This window comes from Lathyrus oleraceus, chromosome 3 (genome assembly GCF_024323335.1).
Source record: "Lathyrus oleraceus cultivar Zhongwan6 chromosome 3, CAAS_Psat_ZW6_1.0, whole genome shotgun sequence".
NCBI classification, from domain to species: Eukaryota; Viridiplantae; Streptophyta; class Magnoliopsida; order Fabales; family Fabaceae; genus Lathyrus; species Lathyrus oleraceus.
Window position 1 is genome coordinate 345,041,385 of NC_066581.1, and position 22,004 is coordinate 345,063,388.

A 22,004-nucleotide genomic window follows, 5' to 3' on the forward strand; every position below is an offset into this window, starting at 1 on the left:
TATTATTATTTAGATTGATATTTAGATTAGTCTTAGATTATTTCTAAAAATCCATTTTATAACCAAACATGATCCATTTTCCATCCATAGTTCATCCCAAATCAAAATAGCACATACACACATTTCATAACATTCAATAATATTTAGCTTTCAAGCATTTCCAAAAAAACCATATTTCACCAAGTAAAAGCATCCTAATTACAAACCAAACTCATTCAAACCAAAGCCATTGCTTCATTTCACGGACCTTTGATTACAATGTTTGAAACGAAATGCAAAATTCAAACCAACACATTAACATTTCAAAGCCGCTAGCAACCATTTAGAAGTTTAACAAGACAGCAGTTAAGGTTCAGTCAAATACTCGTCAATTAGACAAGACACCAACACAGAGACTGCTGCAGGTGATTGGGAAAGATATGAGAATTATAGTCTTTGGTTTTAGGCCTCATACGAAACAGAGACGTGCAATATATGATGCACTACTGAAGTGTACAAAGCCAACAATATTATGGGATCTTTATGCTTTTATGGCCGGGCCTTCCAGTTTTCAGAACACTTCTTCGTTGGTGCGCTTATTAGATGAATATTTTCGACTTATTGGCAAAGTTTCACATCATGCTTCAATGGACATGACTGAAAGTGGGTCCTTCACCTTGTCAAATGACTTATGGAGAATAAGTGGTGTGAATTCCAGTTATACAATGTGCCAGAATTATCCATTTGCTTTGGTTGTTCCAAAGAGCATTAGTGATGATGAAGTGCTCAAGGCTTGCAAATTCCGTGCAAGATGCCGACTGCCTGTAATTTCTTGGTGTCATCCTGTTACTGGCGCAGCTCTTGCACGTTCTTCCCAGCCTTTAGTTGGTCTCATGAGGAATATGAGGAGCAACATGGATGAAAAACTTGTGGCTGCACTTTGCAGCAACCTTGATGGCAAGGAGAAAGCTATATATCACTAATGCGAGACCAAGGAAAAAACGCATTAGCTAATGGAGCCATGGGAGTTGGACCCCAACAATTGACGAAGCCATGGGAGTTGGGTCATTTTTGTTCACTGCCACATTGACGAAGTCATAAATTTGTTTCGTCTGCTGCAAAAAAAAAGAATCTAAATATTGACTCTGTTACTCTAATTGGTCTCATTCAAACATTATCCCAGCTTGGATGTCTATGATTTGTCAAGGAAGTTCACTGTTACAGTTATCAATTTTTCCATGGTAATAAGCTCCCTGTAAATAATTATCTTATTACTATTTATGCTAAGTCTGGAAAACTGCATATGGCTAGAAACATATTTGAGCAAATGACAGAACTATGTCTCACATCATGGTATACAACAATAGCAACCTACAACGGCTATTCGAAATAAAGTTTCGTCCACCGATACTGTGTCTGATTTTGCTAACAATCTTCTCACTCTAAGATCACGGGAAGGAAGATGGATTCTCATGTTAATCATTCATCTAGTATAACATCCAAGACTGCAACCGTTAAAAACAACAAGGGGCATTGGCTGATGGTCATTGTATCGTGGGCTTGTGAGGCATTTTCGAAGCATCGTGCAGAAGAGTTGATCCCATTCCGAGCTCTACATTGGTGTTGGACATTATTCATGATCAAACTTTGGAATCATGGTCTTCTTAAGGCCTGCACAATGAAAAACTGCAGTTCAATATTAGAGCGCTCCAAAAAAAAACAAGGGATCGGATACCGTCACAAATGGAAGACAAATTGACTCAACCAAACAATACAACAATTTCTCAGAAGCCTACAACTGTTATAAAGGAATTGCAAATTATTATGAAGCTTACAACCAATTTCTTTGTTCCCGGTCCATAACCGATCACATCAACCATAACCTGCATAATACACACAGAAATGGCCATTTTATTACAACCCTGTTTTGTTTTCCAGCACATCACAGCAGTCCATATTTCGGTTACAAAGGCCACAACAGAAAATTGGAAAGAACATGACAGCATCGAAAAAAACTCACCGTAACCGCTGATAATTGTTTGGCTCCCCACAGCAGAAGATATAATGGAGTGTTAATTGTTATGCTCACTTCGGTTGACGACGAGGATGCTGTTATTGTGATTGGTTAATAATTATATGGTGAATTGCTTCTGATGTTTAGCTTGTTACAATTTGCGGGAACTTAACATCCTTGAACTGGAGTTATGCCTTGTATCGCCCAAAACGTCATAACGGTAGTGATAGCAGGCCCTGCAACAATCCTTAACAAAATCATACTCAACTTCTAAATCCTGCGCGCGTGATAATTTAAAGAAAATGGATAATGATTCCAATACCATTAGCCATAGTACAAATGCCGTAGAAAGGTCGAGTCCCATTGTAAGTTCAAATTTCCACAGCTGGTGTTGTCGTTGAAGCTTGCACGTGTTTTCCGCTGAATGGAGTTTGGTGGTATGCGGTTTTGTAGCAACTCTGTGACATGTCATTTGGTTGTTGCTACTTCTATTTTCCATTGACAGCTTTTGCAGTTTGTCTCGGCAACAGCTTTGATTTCGGTTCTCGTTAGAAGCATTGGACGCCTAAAAATCCACTGCAGCTTATGGTTGTTCTTCTCTACTGCAACTTGCTGCCGTTTGTTAAGTGTGCATTCGCAGTTTGTTATCCATTAATCGTAAGTGTTCCATCCGATAAAGTTTATCCTTCTTGACCAACTTCTATCGGGGTTTTGTGAGCAATTGTAATGCCATGCTTTTCTTCTATAGCCGCGGAAAAGGAAGGCTGACCCTGCATGTTTCACTCTTCAGCCTGGACCACAAACATATCATGCCATTTCCCTCTGCAACCTAACAACATTATTGACAGGAACATCTTCTGTAACCAGACACTAGTAAAGGCGGCAGTATGGATCCCGGTAATTATGTAAAGGTCAAATGTGTAGCATCTGGAAGCCCGAATGACAGCACCCTTATCAAAGGAGTTTGTTTGCACGAAAAATATAAAGCACAAGCGCACGACCTCTCAAATCTGTTCCTGCCATTTCATCGGATAAAACAGGATTAGCAGTTATTGGAGTCAATTCCCAAGTTTCAAAATCTAGATTACAAGATGGAAATCTTTCAGAATTCAAAGAGAAAGTTGCTGCAGAAGAGTTCACCTGATTCATTGGAAACACATTTGCTCTCTTTTGAATTATATACTGAAAGCGAGAAACTGATATGGAGTGTCTTAGAAGCGGAGCGCCCAACTATTAGTCAGCTGCATGAGATAATCAAAAACCGAAAATTGCTTTTGGAATCTCCAATGACTTCACTGCAGTAAACAAGATAACCATCAAGCAGTGAAATTCCAAAAAAAATCCCAAATTTGAATAAGAGACGAAAAGCGAAGAGAAAGCAAGAGTCCATATTACCGTTTCCGGAAGATAGCATCAAAGAGGACAAACTCGTTTCTGAGCAAAAAAAGCACTTCTGGAATTTGCTTCTTTGAGCTTTTGAGCATCAAACCAAAACCCTAATCTGTGAGGATAAAAGGAAGAAAGCGATTCAGAGAAGGGGGACAATTCGAAAAAAAACGGCGAAGAGATCTCAAGACGAAACCCTAAATCCCAAAATCGAAACCTTCACCGCCGCACCTCACATCCCCCCTTTGCTCAAGCTATTTCCCGGCCAGCCTCTTCACGCCTTTCACCACCGCCGTGAAACCTATGTGAGAACTTTTCCTTCTCCTTTTATCCTTTTCATGTGCTTGTTGTTGGAAGTGTAGGATTTTTTTTTTTTAGTTGATGATTTGAGGAAATAAGGTTTAAGGTTAGGATAGTGAGAGAGGTCGAGAGACTGTTTGGGAAAAGAGAAGGTTGAAGATGAATGATGGAGAGCGTCGAGAGATTGAGAGAAGAGATTGAGGGCGAGTACAGTGAGGGAGTAACGAAGGAGGGTCTGTTGCTCCCATTTCTTTTCTCCTTTTGTTTTTTTTTTAAAAAACAAACAGACATTTAAGCCACATAAAAAACCATTAAAAAAATTTACTTTAGTCTTCCTTTGCAATTTTGTTAATTAGTTTTTGTTCCCAATCCATCAATCATTTGGAAACCCAACAGCCAAGCGGCTGGGTTTATTCCTCTGTTTTTTTTCCTTGGTAGTCCAATAGACTGTTTTTTATATTAGTTTTTATTTTAATTTTAATTTTTAATTTATCTTGGTTTATATGTCTAAATTAGTATTAAAATAACAACTAGTCAATAAGTGGCCTGGTGGAGAGGGTTGGTTTCTATGGTCTTTAGTGTTGTGGGTTTGATACCCATATTGAACATTTTATTTTCTTTTAGCATTTTATTTTCTGTTTATATTTTTATTATACTTATGGTAGATTTGTTTTCTTTTAATTGCATCATTCATTCAAAACCATTTTAAAATTATAAAAATCACATTTTTTCTCGATTCAATATCGAGCCCATTTCCACACCCTTGTAAGTCGATTGCTTTTTAAGCATCGCCATCAACCTCACATAGCTTACTCTTGGGCTTTCTTACAATGAGCCGGTTCTCTTGCACTTACACTCATGCATTATTTGTTGTTTGGGATCGATTTAATGATTTTTTAATCCCCATTTGACAAAATGTACCCCACTCCCCCGATGTGTAATAATCTTGTACTATTTTATTTCTTTATTGCTTGACTGTGTAGTTAGCTACTAACACAAGAATAAAATCAACAATTTCAAAATATCAAAAAATATGACTCGATCCAACGTCGAGTATTTTCTCAATAAACAAATCAATTCATTTCTCCCTCCTATTCTATTCCATTTCTTTCAAACTTTCACCAAACGCTTGATCCAACGCCAAGCCACTTTTTCTTAATAAAAACTCAAAAATATTAATCCCTATCTAAACCCTTTTCAATAAGATGGAAATGGAACGTGGTGTATACCACGCACTCCTGAGACTAGGATTCGAGATGTATATCTCGCCAATCCTAGTTCTCGCCATCATCCAAATTCATCCACTTTGTCTTCTCAAACACTCATTCAAATTTCTCAAACGTCCATCAATACTTGATCTAGGTCAAGTCATTTTTACAACAAAACTCAAGATACATAATTCTTATTTAACACTTTTCCAATAAATGTGGAAATGGAACATGGTGTATACCATGCACTCCTGAGGTTAAGATTCGAGACGTATGCCTTGCCAATCTTAACTCTCGCCATCGTCTAAAATTGTCAATGTGGTTTCGTCAAACCCTTTCTCAATCAAATCTAAGATACCTAAATCTTATTTAATACTTTTTCAATAAAGGTGGAAATGGAACATGGTGTATACCATGCACTCCTGAGGTTAAGATTCGAGACGTATGTCAATGCGGTTTCTTCAAACCCTTTCTCAATCAAATTCCAAAATACTTAATTCCTATTTTAACTTTTTTCAATAAAGATGGAAATGGAACATGGTGTATACCATGCACTCCTGAGGCTAGGATTCGAGATGTATATCTCGCTCATCCAAGTTCTCGCCATCACTCAAAATACATCCAACCAATCAAACTCTTCTCTCGCCGCTGTGCGACTAATCAAAAACCTTTTTCATAAATGAAAGATATATTGTCTTAAGTGATACAAAACAATGTTTCGGCCACGATTGTTGAGTAGAGATAAACGACGCTTTTCCGAATGTAGATCTATAAATCCGTTCGATGTGTGGTATGCGTCCACTCCTCATCTGTTTTGGGTAAAACAATGTTTTCGTCGATTAATACAATATAGCTTTCGCTAAAATCGACCAACAAACAAACATTTTTCTACCCAGAACTATGTAAGCCTTGACTTCTCTATTGAGATACGTAGGAGCAGGATTTATAAATCTTGTCAGGCCCACTAATAAAAAACTTAGGTTTAGTCCTTCGTTAAAAAATCCAAAAACATTTTTCCTTTCTTTTATTCTTTCTTTCCCACCTAATAACTAGAAAAGCCTAACATTTCAAACTAGCATTAACGCACACAACTGACCTAATGGTTCCCGTTGAGTACAACGGACGTGAGGGGTGCTAATACCTTCCTCTTGCGTAATCGACTCCCGAACCCTGATATTGGTTGCGATGACCATATCTTATCCTTTCTTTTGTCCTGGGTTTTATCGATATTTCCCCTTTCCTTTTTAGGAATAAATAAAGTTCGGTGGCGACTCTGTTCAGTCCATCATTGCGAGCGTGCGATCGCGCTTCGCTTTGAAGTCGTATCCCCATTTTTTCGAGGTGCGACAGATGGCGACTCTGCTGGGGAATGGCAAATCCCTAAGTGAATCAAGCCTAGTTAGGACGTCTGTGTGCCTTTGTTTGTTTAATTATGTGGCTTTTCCATTATTTATTGCTTTTTAATATCTTTATTGTTATATTGATATTTGTTGTATATTGGTTCCACCGTGTTGGGTACTTGGATTTTGATTGCAAACCATGTGGGAAAGACTCTACACCCGAGTCTAGAGTGAAAAAAAAAACATAAGATAGGATGATGGTTGAGTAGTACGGACTCCCGAGGTGGATACTTCGTAAGAGTCGGTACGAGAACCTCACTTAGAGTAGATTCTTTTGCAAATATTGTCGCCCGAGGTGTATACCTCGTAAGCGCCGATGTTTCAAAGGGGTCCGTGACTCTAAGGACCTTTTAGAACATTGAACCTTTGGCTAACTAGAAATGATGGTTGCGTAGTATGGATTCCCGAGGTGGATACCTCGTAAGGATCGATACGAGAACCTCGCTCAGAATAGATTCTCCAGATGGAGTTGATGACCGGAAAGTATTTTCCGTAAGCGTCAAACAGTCTTTTGAATCCATGACTCTGAGTATCCTGTCTAGAACCCAATCGATGGTTGCGTAGTACGGACTCCCGAGGTGAATACTTCGTAAGGGTCGGTACGAGAACCTCACCCAGAATAGATTCCCTTGATGGAGTTGACGACCGGAAAGTATTTCCCGTAAGCGTCAAACATTCTTGTGAATCAATGACTCTGGGGATCCTTTGTAACAAAGCCCTAGATCATACCCGGTGAGAACCCCGTTTTGGAAAAGCAATCAAATTTATCAGTACCTCGGAATTTTGAACCCATGTAAAAAAAAATAAAAAAAAATGTGCATGGCTTGCATTGCATTCATTCACATTTCATTACATCTGCATCTCATTATAACGCATGTCATTTTCCAGACAAAATACAAAAAAAACTCATCCACCCTTTGTCCGTGATAAGCAAAGTGATTCTCAACACACGTTAGAACAAAGAACCATGTCTCAGGAGATGATGGACGAGCTAAGAAAAAGCCAAGAAGCACTGAAGGGGGAACTTAATCTTTTGAAGAGCCAAATGAGATGGGTCTTGGAAATCCTGCAGGTCTTGTTGAGAAAAGAGGGTCACCCAATATACGTTGCTGCAACAAAGAGAGCTACTACCCCGCACCCATCTGGTGTTACCCCAAGTCAAGGGAAGTTCTATGGGGCAACTCCTCATTTACCAGTATATGGACCTCCCTCAAGACGTCATCATCAACATCCTCTGGCTATTGCTCCTTAAAGTCACCAAAGCCAGGTTCAGAACAAAAATCAGAATCAGAACAAGAGGAACAAGGATCACAATGACCCAATTCCGGTGCCATATAGAAAGCTCTACCCGCAACTAATCCAGAATGCTTTGGTGACCCCTCGAGCTCTCACACCGGTGTCACCATACCTGTCATGGTACAATCCAAATGCAACATGTGAATTCCATAAAGGGGCAGTGGGACATGACCTAGATTCTTGCTTAGCGCTGAAAGCCTTTGTACGAGAGCTGATTAACAAAAAGAGCTTAGTCTTTGAAGAAGATCACCCGAAGATCAAGTGCGAATACCATACTGGGACAATGGGGCACTCCATCGAGGAATGCAAGAGTTTTAAGCTCAAGCTGCAAGGATTGATTGACATAAGGTCACCAACACTCAAGGAGGAGGGCTCAGGTACATATACCTTGATTTCTGAGCCAGGTAATGAGAAAGGGAAAGGACCCTTGAAACCCCTCAAGATTTTGTTCCACAAGGAAGATGTCAGGGATGTGGCTAACGAGCTATCATTGTTTCCTGGTAAGAGCATTGAGATACCGCCTTGTATTTCCAATGTCACGACCTATACCAATGAAAGAAAAGGAGAAGTGAGTAGTGGATCCAAGAGGGTTGCGTTCAACGATGAGACTGAAGGAAAAGAATTTGAAGATCATCCTGCCAATGTCAAAAGGCTTGTTGATCCCAACCTTCAAGTGGCTGAAAATGAGCAGTTAGCAATGCCCAAAGTGTTGTACCAGCAACCACCACCTTCAGGTCTTCATTGCCAACAATCCTGGTTTGCTCCTCATCCAAATCAACAAGCCCAAGGCCCGAGATATCAAAATCAGCATAGGTTTCAAAATGGCTTGGAAAGAAGAAATGATCCTCGACATCCAGTCCTCATGACATATAGCCAACTCCTACAACCTCTGATTCAAAACTCGTTGGTGGTTCCCAAGTCTCTTAAGCCGGTTCCACAACCTTACCCACCCGGGTATAACCCAAATGAGAAATGTGGATATCATGCCGGATCAGAAGGGCACTCAACTGAAGACTGTGACGCTTTCAAAGCCAAAGTACAGCAACTGATTGACAACAGGTACATAGCCTTTCAAGAAGGAAGCTTGTTGGTAAATGTTAACCCATCGACCGGACAAGTGCGAAGATCTCAAGGGGTGTTCCCCTAAGTTAATGGATCAAGATTGAAGAAGTCAATTCTCTAGAGCTGGCAATCATTTGGCTGTTTCAGCATTTCTTTTGTATTTTCATTGCATGTTGACTGTTATTTGCTTTTAAGCATTGTTGTTTTCTTTGAGTTGGTAGGATTAATGAAATGTTTATGCATCTTTTGAATTAATCCATTCGTATTCACTCGTTTTTCATTTATGTTAAAAAACAAAAATACTCCTCTCATTCACTTTTGTTTATCAAACTGTTGTGTTAACAAAGATTGGAAGGAGGATGATGAAAACGAAACACCTGAAATTGTTGTGGTATGCTTTTGAGTAAAACCTTGTCGATGATGTAAGGCATTGTTTCAAATCCCCAAACACTGAAGAGATAAGGAGTTAATCCCTAGTCAACCACTTTGAGCCTAGAAGTTGGTGTTTATTTCGGATCTAAAACCCTTAATCTTAACCTGGGGCAGGGTAGTTATGTTCAGATAGTTTGATCGTGCATTCGATCTTTCAAAAAAAATCGTTCATATGTACACCCTCCATTTAGGTTCAACCACATGTTATCCTTCGCGCACATGTTGAAGTGTCAAAGAAGTTGAGAAAAGCTAAAATTAGTGTTGGTTGATCCTCATCCACCAATAATATGGCAGTCAACACCTTTTAAAAAAAATTGAAAAAGGTCTGCTAAGTCAAATACCACAAAATGACTTAGGCAAACGTCAGGGCATCCCTATGGACCGAAAGCTTCAAAGAAGCGGTCCAAGAAAAATTAGGGAATAAAGAAAATCAGTCAAAAGAGGTCACCAAAATCCTCAACAAAAAAAATAATAAGGTGACTACCATTTCAAGAAAATTCGTCTTGAATCCTCATCACACCTTCGAACCCTCTTGGAAGTCGAATGCGTGTATTGAATTAACTGAATATAGGAACTGGAGATCATCAAGAAGAAGGGGGTAAAAATAAATTTTGAGCCTTATATCCTTTTGTTTCAAAAAGCCGTGAACCAGACCACGTTACAACCCTTAAAAGACCTAATTGAGGCAGGGTTTATTTTGAAAGCATACTATAACAAGGTTGTGTTAACTTGACTCCAAACGATTTTTGTTAATCATTTGATGGCACCAACTTGCATACTGTGAATGACTTGATCACCATTGTGTTCTTATCAACGACTCGTTCACTGTATTTCACCCATTCATATCAATAAACTTTGAGTTCAAATTTTTGCATAAGCATTGCATTAAGATTACCATTTTTGAATGCACAATCTTATTTGCGAGTCAACATTTAGCATAAAAAAAATGCCAAATACAGTGGAAGAATTGATAAAGTGAAAGAAGTCTAGTCAGAAGCAAATCACTTTGAGCATTAGTTAATTCGAGCTAATCACCCTAAGGGTCATCTAGCCAAGAGTAATCTGCTTCAAGAATCAGACCAGGGCAAGCCACCTCAGAGCTCAGTAAGTCCAATCACTCCAAGGTTCAGTTAGCCAAGAGTAATTTGCTTCAAGACTTAGACCGGGGCAAGCCACCTCAGAGCTCAATGAGTCCAACTATCCAAAGGACAGTCAATCAAGAGTCTACCATTCCAACATTTGGTTAGTCAAGTTCAAACCATTGCAAGTTTCAAACACTTGGGGCAAGCCATCTCGAGGTAGTCTCATGGCAAGTTATTTTTAAACCCACTTTCAAGGTGAACATTTTCAAAGACCCAACAAACTGGGGCAAGATGAGCCACAGAGGGGCAGAACCTCTTTCTTCGTGCTTTCAAACTGCTCAAACGAATTCTGCCGTACGTCAATAATTATTGAGTTTAAGACGAGTGCCCGAAATTATGCTAGCACGATTTATTAATCCTCCAAAACGATCCATTGGCAAAGTTGTGGTTATCAAACTGGATAGAATCCTCCTTTGGCAACATCTATCATAAAATATTTGGTTGAGTTCTCGGTGTTGAGGAATCATGAGCTTCCATAAAAAGCCTTTACAAACTCCCAGTCTGCCCAGTGTCAGCATTCTCATAATCATGATCATTCATATATCATGCATAAAAGGAAATTCAAATCATGCATAGCCGAAATGTACTTCGTGCTCATTTTGCATTGACCCAGGTCTTGTTGTCGATCCTAGATCCTTTGACCTCTAGTTCCAGCTTGTCTTTGGTATCCCTAAACCAACATCCGGTTTTCCCGGTCATTTTCAAGTCCAATTGTTGTTGGCAAAATCCGTTAAAGGGTGGTTGTAGTCCATTGCTTACGGTCAGAGTCCAATTGTTGTTATTCCAGTATCAGGTCATACATGAACCTGTTCTGAAGATTCTTTCTCTGTTTGTTCAATACTATTCAGGTCATGTATGAACCTGTTGTTGAGCTTTATTCCGGGGTCAGGTCATACTCGAACCTGCTCTGAAGAGTTTTTCCATTTTTGTCAATACCATTCAGGTCATATATGAACCTGTTGTTGAACTTTTATTCCGGGGTCAGGTCATACTTGAATCTGCTCTGAAGAGTTTTTCCAATTTTGTTCAATACTATTCAGGTTATGTTTGAACCTGTTGTTGAGCTTTTATTCCGGTGTCAGGTCATACTTGAACCTGCTCTGAAGATTTTTCTTTGTTTGTTCAATACCATTCAGGTCATGTATGAACTTGTTGTTGAACCCTTATTCCGGTGTCAGGTCATACTTGAACCTGCTCTGAAGATTTTTCTCTGTTTGTTCAATACCATTCAGGTCATGTATGAACCTGTTGTTGAACCCTTATTCCGGTGTCAGGTCATACTTGAACCTGCTCTGAAGATTTTTCTCTGTTTGTTCAATACCATTCAGGTCATGTATGAACCTGTTGTTGAACCCTTATTCCGGTGTCAGGTCATACATGAACCTGTTCTGAAGAGTTTTTCTCCATGATTATTCCCCAGCGTTGTCAGGTCATATGTGAACTGGTTGTAGCATTTTTTCCTTGATTCGGGTTAGTAAGTCATATGTGAACTTACTACCGAAACCTCTTGTATCCCAAGTATCGATTAATCAAATCTCATTTTGATTACTCCCCAGTGTGTGCCTGATTCTCCAAGCAGGATTGTCTCCCCAGCAAGTTGTTTCTTACCATTTGTCTGTCTCCCTGTGGACCACCAGCATTCCCCACGTTGGTCTGTCTAGTAGCATCTCCTGTCAAGGATCCACCATATCCCTAGCAGGGAAGAAAATTAAAAAAAAGAAAAATCATCCATGCATATCATATCATATCATGTCATATCATATCATATCATATCATATCATATCACATCATGTCATAGGGATTCAGGATCAAAATCCGGGTCTTCTTAGTATTTAACCATCTCCCACTATGATCATATGAAGAGTGTCTTGCTTCATATTCTCTAGTTGAAGACGCTTAAATAGGGGCAACTGTCATACCCCGATTTTGGTCCTGAATTTTTTTTCATTTTTTCATTTTTTGTTTGGCACTTGGCCTAAGGTTCATTTGCATACATTCATATTTTTGTTACACATTGGTCATTGTCTATGCTTTTTTTGATCATGGTGTTTTTTGATTATAAAATGGATTTTAATTATTTAACTTTTTTTATTTTTTTTATTTTTCAATTTGATTTTTATTTCGAATTAAGTTTAATTCCAAATTTCAATTTAATTTTAATTGTTATTTTTACTAATGATTCAAACTCTATTTGATTTTACTTTTCAAATAAATGTTAGAATTGATATGAAAGTAATTTTAACAAATTATGAATTAATTTGATTTTAATTTGGTTTTTTACGGATTTTTTATTATTATTTAGATTGATATTTAGATTAGTCTTAGATTATTTCTAAAAATCCATTTTATAACCAAACATGATCCATTTTCCATCCATAGTTCATCCCAAATCAAAATAGCACATACACACATTTCATAACATTCAATAATATTTAGCTTTCAAGCATTTCCAAAAAAACCATATTTCACCAAGTAAAAGCATCCTAATTACAAACCAAACTCATTCAAACCAAAGCCATTGCTTCATTTCACGGACCTTTGATTACAATGTTTGAAACGAAATGCAAAATTCAAACCAACACATTAACATTTCAAAGCCGCTAGCAACCATTGAGAAGTTTAACAAGACAACAGTTAAGGTTCAGTCAAATACTCGTCAATTAGACAAGACACCAACACAGAGACTGCTGCAGGTGATTGGGAAAGATATGAGAATTATAGTCTTTGGTTTTAGGCCTCGTACGAAACAGAGACGTGCAATATATGATGCACTACTGAAGTGTACAAAGCCAACAATATTATGGGATCTTTATGCTTTTATGGCCGGGCCTTCCAGTTTTCAGAACACTTCTTCGTTGGTGCGCTTATTAGATGAATATTTTCGACTTATTGGCAAAGTTTCACATCATGCTTCAATGGACATGACTGAAAGTGGGTCCTTCACCTTGTCAAATGACTTATGGAGAATAAGTGGTGTGAATTCCAGTTATACAATGTGCCAGAATTATCCATTTGCTTTGGTTGTTCCAAAGAGCATTAGTGATGATGAAGTGCTCAAGGCTTGCAAATTCCGTGCAAGATGCCGACTGCCTGTAATTTCTTGGTGTCATCCTGTTACTGGCGCAGCTCTTGCACGTTCTTCCCAGCCTTTAGTTGGTCTCATGAGGAATATGAGGAGCAACATGGATGAAAAACTTGTGGCTGCACTTTGCAGCAACCTTGATGGCAAGGAGAAAGCTATATATCACTAATGCGAGACCAAGGAAAAAACGCATTAGCTAATGGAGCCATGGGAGTTGGACCCCAACAATTGACGAAGCCATGGGAGTTGGGTCATTTTTGTTCACTGCCACATTGACGAAGCCATAAATTTGTTTCGTCTGCTGCAAAAAAAAAGAATCTAAATATTGACTCTGTTACTCTAATTGGTCTCATTCAAACATTATCCCAGCTTGGATGTCTATGATTTGTCAAGGAAGTTCACTGTTACAGTTATCAATTTTTCCATGGTAATAAGCTCCCTGTAAATAATTATCTTATTACTATGTATGCTAAGTCTGGAAAACTGCATATGGCTAGAAACATATTTGAGCAAATGATAGATCTATGTCTCACATCATGGTATACAACAATAGGAACCTACAACGGCTATTCGAAATAAAGTTTCGTCCACCAATAATGTGTCTGATTTTGCTAACAATCTTCTCACTCTAAGATCACGGGAAGGAATATGGATTCTCATGTTAATCATTCATCTAGTATAACATCCAAGACTGCAACCTTCAAAAACAACAAGGGGCACTGGCTGATGGTCATTGTGCCGTGGGCTTGTGAGGCATTTTCGAAGCATCGTGCAGAAGAGTTGATCCTATTCCGAGCTCTACATTTGTGTTGGACATTATTCATGATCAAACTTTGGAATCATGGTCTTCTTAAGGCCTGCACAATGAAAAACTGCAATTCAATATTAGAGCGCTCCAAAAAAAAACAAGGGATCGGATACCGTCACAAATGGAAGACAAATTGACTCAACCAAACAATACAACAATTTCTCAGAAGCCTACAACTGTTATAAAGGAATTGCAAATTATTATGAAGCTTACAACCAATTTCTTTGTTCCCGGTCCATAACCGATCACATCAACCATAACCTGCATAATACACACAGAAATGGCCATTTTATTACAACCCTGTTTTGTTTTCCAGCACATCACAGCAGTCCATATTTCGGTTACAAAGGCCACAACAGAAAATTGGAAAGAACATGACAGCATCGAAAAAAACTCACTGTAACCGCTGATAATTGTTTGGCTCCCCACAGCAGAAGATATAATGGAGTGTTAATTGTTATGCTCACTTCGGTTGACGACGAGGATGCTGTTATTGTGATTGGTTAATAATTATATGGTGAATTGCTTCTGATGTTTAGCTTGTTACAATTTGCGGGAACTTAACATCCTTGAACTGGAGCTATGCCTTGTATCGCCCAAAACGTCATAACGGTAGTGATAGCAGGCCCTGCAACAATCCTTAACAAAATCATACTCAACTTCTAAATCCTGCGCGCGTGATAATTTAAAGAAAATGGATAATGATTCCAATACCATTAGCCATAGTACAAATGCCGTAGAAAGGTCGAGTCCCATTGTAAGTTCAAATTTCCACAGCTGGTGTTGTCGTTGAAGCTTGCACGTGTTTTCCGCTGAATGGAGTTTGGTGGTATGCGGTTTTGTAGCAACTCTGTGACATGTCATTTGGTTGTTGCTGCTTCTATTTTCCATTGACAGCTTTTGCAGTTTGTCTCGGCAACAGCTTTGATTTCGGTTCTCGTTAGAAGCATTGGACGCCTAAAAATCCACTGCAGCTTATGGTTGTTCTTCTCTACTGCAACTTGCTGCCGTTTGTTAAGTGTGCATTCGCAGTTTGTTATCCATTAACCGTAAGTGTTCCATCCGATAAAGTTTATCCTTCTTGACCAACTTCTATCGGGGTTTTGTGAGCAATTGTAATGCCATGCTTTTCTTCTATAGCCGCGGAAAAGGAAGGCTGGCCCTGCATGTTTCACTCTTCAGCCTGGACCACAAACATATCATGCCATTTCCTTCTGCAACCTAACAACATTATTGACAGGAACATCTTCTGTAACCAGACACTAGTAAAGGCGGCAGTATGGATCCCGGTAATTATGTAAAGGTCAAATGTGTAGCATCTGGAAGCCCGAATGACAGCACCCTTATCAAAGGAGTTTGTTTGCACGAAAAATATAAAGCACAAGCGCACGACCTCTCAAATTTGTTCCTGCGATTTCATCGGATAAAACAGGATTAGCAGTTATTGGAGTTAATTCCCAAGTTTCAAAATCTAGATTACAAGATGGAAATCTTTCAGAATTCAAAGAGAAAGTTGCTGCAGAAGAGTTCACCTGATTCATTGGAAACACATTTGCTCTCTTTTGAATTATATACTGAAAGCGAGAAACTAATATGGAGTGTCTTAGAAGTGAAGCGCCCAACTATTAGTCAGCTGCATGAGATAATCAAAAACCGAAAATTGCTTTTGGAATCTCCAATGACTTCACTGCAGTAAATAAGATAACCATCAAGCAGTGAAATTCCAAAAAAAATCCCAAATTTGAATAAGAGACGAAAAGCGAAGAGAAAGCAAGAGTCCATATTACCGTTTCCGGAAGATAGCATCAAAGAGGACAAACTCGTTTCTGAGCAAAAAAAGCACTTCTGGAATTTGCTTCTTTGAGCTTTTGAGCATCAAACCAAAACCCTAATCTGTGAGGATAAAAGGAAGAAAGTGATTCAGAGAAGGGGGACAATTCGAAAAAAAACGGCGAAGAGATCTCAAGACGAAACCCTAAATCCCAAAATCGAAACCTTCACCGCCGCACCTCACATCCCCCCTTTGCTCAAGCTATTTCCCGGCCAGCCTCTTCACGCCTTTCACCACCGCCGTGAAACCTATGTGAGAACTTTTCCTTCTCCTTTTATCCTTTTCATGTGCTTGTTGTTGGAAGTGTAGGATTTTTTTTTTTAGTTGATGATTTGAGGAAATAAGGTTTAAGGTTAGGATAGTGAGAGAGGTCGAGAGACTGTTTGGGAAAAGAGAAGGTTGAAGATGAATGATGGAGAGCGTCGAGAGATTGAGAGAAGAGATTGAGGGCGAGTACAGTGAGGGAGTAACGAAGGAGGGTCTGTTGCTCCCATTTCTTTTCTCCTTTTGTTTTTTTTTACAAAAAACAAACAGACATTTAAGCCACATAGAAAACCATTAAAAAAATTTACTTTAGTCTTCCTTTGCAATTTTATTAATTAGTTTTTGTTCCCAATCCATCAATCATTTGGAAACCCAACAACCAAGCGGCTGGGTTTATTCCTCTGTTTTTTGTCCTTGGTAGTCCAATAGACTGTTTTTTATATTAGTTTTTATTTTAATTTTAATTTTTAATTTATCTTGGTTTATATGTCTAAATTAGTATTAAAATAACAACTAGTCAATAAGTGGCCTGGTGGAGAGGGTTGGTTTCTATGGTCTTTAGTGTTGTGGGTTCGATACCCATATTGAACATTTTATTTTCTTTTAGAATTTTATTTTCTGTTTATATTTTTATTATACTTATGGTAGATTTGTTTTCTTTTAATTGCATCATTCATTCAAAACCATTTTAAAATTATAAAAATCACATTTTTTCTCGATTCAATATCGAGCCCATTTCCACACCCTTGTAAGTCGATTGCTTTTTAAGCATCGCCATCAACCTCACATAGCTTACTCTTGGGCTTTCTTACAATGAGCCGGTTCTCTTGCACTTACACTCATGCATTATTTGTTGTTTGGGATCGATTTAATGATTTTTTAATCCCCATTTGACAAAATGTACCCCACTCCCCCGATGTGTAATAATCTTGTACTATTTTATTTCTTTATTGCTTGACTGTGTAGTTAGCTACTAACACAAGAATAAAATCAACAATTTCAAAATATCAAAAAATATGACTCGATCCAACGTCGAGTATTTTCTCAATAAACAAATCAATTCATTTCTCCCTCCTATTCTATTCCATTTCTTTCAAACTTTCACCAAACGCTTGATCCAACGTCAAGCCACTTTTTCTTAATAAAAACTCAAAAATATTAATCCCTATCTAAACCCTTTTCAATAAGATGGAAATGGAACGTGGTGTATACCACGCACTCCTGAGACTAGGATTCGAGATGTATATCTCGCCAATCCTAGTTCTCGCCATCATCCAAATTCATCCACTTTGTCTTCTCAAACACTCATTCAAATTTCTCAAACGTCCATCAATACTTGATCTAGGTCAAGTCATTTTTACAACAAAACTCAAGATACATAATTCTTATTTAACACTTTTCCAATAAATGTGGAAATGGAACATGGTGTATACCATGCACTCCTGAGGTTAAGATTCGAGACGTATGCCTTGCCAATCTTAACTCTCGCCATCGTCTAAAATTGTCAATGTGGTTTCGTCAAACCCTTTCTCAATCAAATCTAAGATACCTAAATCTTATTTAATACTTTTTCAATAAAGGTGGAAATAGAACATGGTGTATACCATGCACTCCTGAGGTTAAGATTCGAGACGTATGCCTCGCCAATCTTAACTCTCGCTATCACCTAAAATTGTCAATGCGGTTTCTTCAAACCCTTTCTCAATCAAATTCCAAAATACTTAATTCCTATTTTAACTTTTTTCAATAAAGATGGAAATGGAACATGGTGTATACCATGCACTCCTGAGGCTAGGATTCGAGATGTATATCTCGCTCATCCAAGTTCTCGCCATCACTCAAAATACATCCAACCAATCAAACTCTTCTCTCGCCGCTGTGCGACTAATCAAAAACCTTTTTCATAAATGAAAGATATATTGTCTTAAGTGATACAAAACAATGTTTCGGCCACGATTGTTGAGTAGAGATAAACGACGCTTTTCCGAATGTAGATCTATAAATCCGTTCGATGTGTGGTATGCGTCCACTCCTCATCTGTTTTGGGTAAAACAATGTTTTCGTCGATTAATACAATATAGCTTTCGCTAAAATCGACCAACAAACAAACATTTTTCTACCCAGAACTACGTAAGCCTTGACTTCTCTATTGAGATACGTAGGAGCAGGATTTATAAATCTTGTCAGGCCCACTAATAAAAAACTTAGGTTTAGTCCTTCGTTAAAAAATCCAAAAACATTTTTCCTTTCTTTTATTCTTTCTTTCCCACCTAATAACTAGAAAAGCCTAACATTTCAAACTAACATTAACGCACACAACTGACCTAATGGTTCCCATTGAGTACAACGGACGTGAGGGGTGCTAATACCTTCCTCTTGCGTAATCGACTCCCGAACCCTGATATTGGTTGCGATGACCATATCTTATCCTTTCTTTTGTCCTGGGTTTTATCGATATTTCCCCTTTCCTTTTTAGGAATAAATAAAGTTCGGTGGCGACTCTGTTCAGTCCATCATTGCGAGCGTGCGATCGCGCTTCGCTTTGAAGTCGTATCCCCATTTTTTCGAGGTGCGACAGTGTCCCAATGCATCAACACACAGCCGTGTGAGCAGAGGGACGACTCACAGAATAGTGGGGGATAGATTGCATATCCCTTTGATCCACCAATTGCCTCATAGAGGTCTTTACCCGCTTGGCACAAATGTAAACAACCACAAACATCGCCTCTTAAGGAGGACTTCAGACAGTTGCCTGACCAAGTAACAGGCCAGGTCTTCCAGACTACATGAAGAATAGAAGTCCTACCTCAATTGGTTTAAAAACCAAGCAGCAGCAAGCAAGTTCTTAAAGAACTGTAAGCGACTAAATGTACCTGAAATCAATCAAGTATCATCAGTACTCAGACAGACAAACAATAAACAGCAAATGTCAATCTATACAGACAACACAAGTTAATGCACACAAGTGCAAGCTATAAGCTCAAGCTCAAGCATCAATCCCTACAAAACAAAGTCAAGTTAGTTTATAAACATCAACCAAACTCAATTCAAATTGCCTTGAAGCAATCTCCTTAAGCATTGTGCATTTCATCCTGAAAATCCACACCAAATGTGAGAAACAAGACCACTAGGCCAAGCCTAGGGTCCAAAAGGGATAAAAAATTCTAAACAGCAAGTAATATTCAACCAAAATCACATTAAAACAATTCAAAAGCAAATGCAATTGGTCCCATGCTCATACCATTCACCATTATCATTTCATGCACAATTTAACATCAATCATGTAATTTGCAACTTCAAATGACCAAACAGAACTATCTCAATCAAATCCATATCAAAACAATTCAATTAATCCCACAAAAATTCACACCTAAACAGGACACATTCAATATATAGCATGTCAATTTTCAGCTCAATTGGACAAAAGAAAGTAGGTCAATGAAAATCAAGAAATCCAGATACAATTATTCAAGCCAAACCAAGACATTCAAGCAAGCATCCACTTCAATAATTCATAAAACAGTGACAACATATTATAAATGAATGGGATCAAAACCATGATGTCTTACAATGTCTCTAGAATGCTCATGTCAAATTTCATCTTCATCCAATACCATATGAGAATTTCACAAAAGAAATACAAACATGTGTTACACAATGTTGCAAAATGAACCATCAGTGAAGAAAATTATCAATAAAATTGAAAACTCCATCAAAAATTCCAGCAAAAATCACATGTTATCTTGACACATCAATGATCATTCGTGCAAAAAATTGGAGCAATCAGACATTCCTAGGCCATGCAAATAAAATCAGAAAGTTGACCTAGCTAGGTGTGACACAAATTGTCACACCCCTATTCAAAAAATCATATCTCCATCACCAAGTATCCAAAAATCATAAACTCTACATGGAAATCACCATCAACATGCCCAGAACAAGCACAAAAATTTTCATCCATTTCTTTACAAGTATGAGCATTTCATGAAGGTTTTGGTGAAACATACAAAAATGAGCACATGAACAAAATCAATAGGCCAATCCAAAAATCCTCCAAGCACAACTTATGTTATCATGCCTATAAAATTCTAGACAAAATTTGGGATCTATCAAAAAAAGTCTCACTAATTTTGGATTAGAAATGAATTTTTTATGATTTCTTAAAGTTTTGTTAAATTATTGAATGATTATTTAAAATGAATTATGAATTAAATTAAGGCTGTGGCAATTTCGTAAATAACGCTCCTAGGGACCAAAACGGTACCGTTTCATTTAATTGTTGTCACGCGCTGATTGGTTGCGCTTGGAGGGAAACAGCTTTTGAACATTGCCATGCGAATTAGCGGATCAAACAGGGAAAAAGTTCCAGAACATCGTCTTCCTCGCGCCATCACGTGTTTTTCTTCTTCAAATTCGGTTACACTCATCTCCTCACCAAAACTCACAAATGATATACCAATGGAAAGGTCTAAGTGTGTAGATCACGAATATACAAACGAAATCTCCTAATTCTAACCATGGCGAAGGGATCGAGCAATTAAAGTTTCACATTCAAACATTCAAAGCATGATATCTCTCTCTACAGTTAATCATTTCCAAAACTAAGCACATCATGACGATCTACATGCAACGATCTTTCAAACGCATATAATAATTTAAGAAAATAAGAGTTTCGAATCTTGCACCTTGAATGAAAACAGTAATGATTCGTGGCGTTTCTTGATGTAATTCTTCAAAACAGATGAAGAAGAAGCTTTAGGAAGGTGAATGGAACTCGTAGCTAAGCTCAATGTTGATCCAAGTGAAAGAAATCTTCAAATGCCATTGATGCACATACTTTGGACAGCTGCGATTTGGAAGCTTTTGGCAATGGAGAAGTCGAAACAGATGGAGATCTTGATCCAAGGAAGGTGAAGCAACAAGAATTTCGTGAAATGATGAAGAATTGATGAAGTTTCAATGAATTTGGTTGATGAAGGTTCTTGATGAATTTTCACTTTTGGAGGGAAAAAACAGTTACAAGCTTTTGTGAATTGTGATTATTATCCAAATTCAGTTATGATTAAGCTCTTATACTTCCACTTAATCACCTTGTTAATCACAAATTAACCAAAATGACATGTAATTAGCATAATGCAATTTCTTAAGGCAAGGGCAAAATTGTCATTTCACATCAGGCTTTGTGACAGCTGTATGACAGCTCAGACACCTTCCAAATACCATTTGTGATGTGTTGGCATTTGTCCCACATCAATTGGCATTGTATTTCTCATTTTCCATATGTTATGCCAAAAATGCATTTTCAAGTGAAGTTTAAAAATGGCCTTGCCAAATTTTGCACCTTGAAAACTTATGACCATTCAAACCATCTCTAATTGGCATATGTGAGGTGTTGCAAAAACTCCCATGCCAAAATTCCAATTATTTCTCAACTTGGACCATTTTGCCCTTGGACTTTTAACTGTGCACTTGAAAATTGACCTTTTGCATTGACCATTTTTGATGAATTCCAATTATGCACCATGACAGTACATGTTAAATGGAGTTTTCTCATAAAAAGATCACTCAATTTGGACACTCCATGTGGAAGTTATGCCACTTTGATTATGGGTCATTTTTGAAATTGAATGGACCATAACTTGCCAACCATGCATGGGAATTTCAGGTTCTTGGACTTTTTGGAAAGGTGAGAACAAGATCTACAACTTTCATGTTGAACAAATTTTCATTTGAAGCTTCCTTGGACATGTAATTTTGAGGTCAAAAACTTTCCATTTTTGGAAACTTCCATTACAAGTCA

General features: G+C 38.1%; 2 protein-coding genes across 2 annotated transcripts; both read left to right on the plus strand.

The window, feature by feature from the left end:
- Positions 1 to 309: 309 nt before the first annotated feature.
- On the plus strand, positions 310 to 962 carry LOC127131215 (phosphatidylinositol-3-phosphatase myotubularin-1-like). The gene has a single exon (XM_051060148.1). The coding sequence runs from the start codon at positions 420 to 422 to the stop codon at positions 960 to 962; it is 543 nt and encodes a 180-aa protein (XP_050916105.1). The 5' UTR covers positions 310 to 419.
- An 11,818-nt stretch (positions 963 to 12,780) lies between these two features.
- Positions 12,781 to 13,470, plus strand: LOC127131216 (phosphatidylinositol-3-phosphatase myotubularin-1). Its single transcript, XM_051060149.1, has one exon. The coding sequence runs from the start codon at positions 12,781 to 12,783 to the stop codon at positions 13,468 to 13,470; it is 690 nt and encodes a 229-aa protein (XP_050916106.1).
- The last annotated feature ends 8,534 nt before the right edge of the window (positions 13,471 to 22,004 follow it).

Excerpts from the sequence above, each read along its gene's own strand:
- LOC127131215 (XM_051060148.1), top strand. The coding sequence starts at position 420 with ATGAGAATTATAGTCTTTGGTTTTAGGCCTCATACGAAACAGAGACGT.
- LOC127131216 (XM_051060149.1), top strand. The coding sequence starts at position 12,781 with ATGCAAAATTCAAACCAACACATTAACATTTCAAAGCCGCTAGCAACC.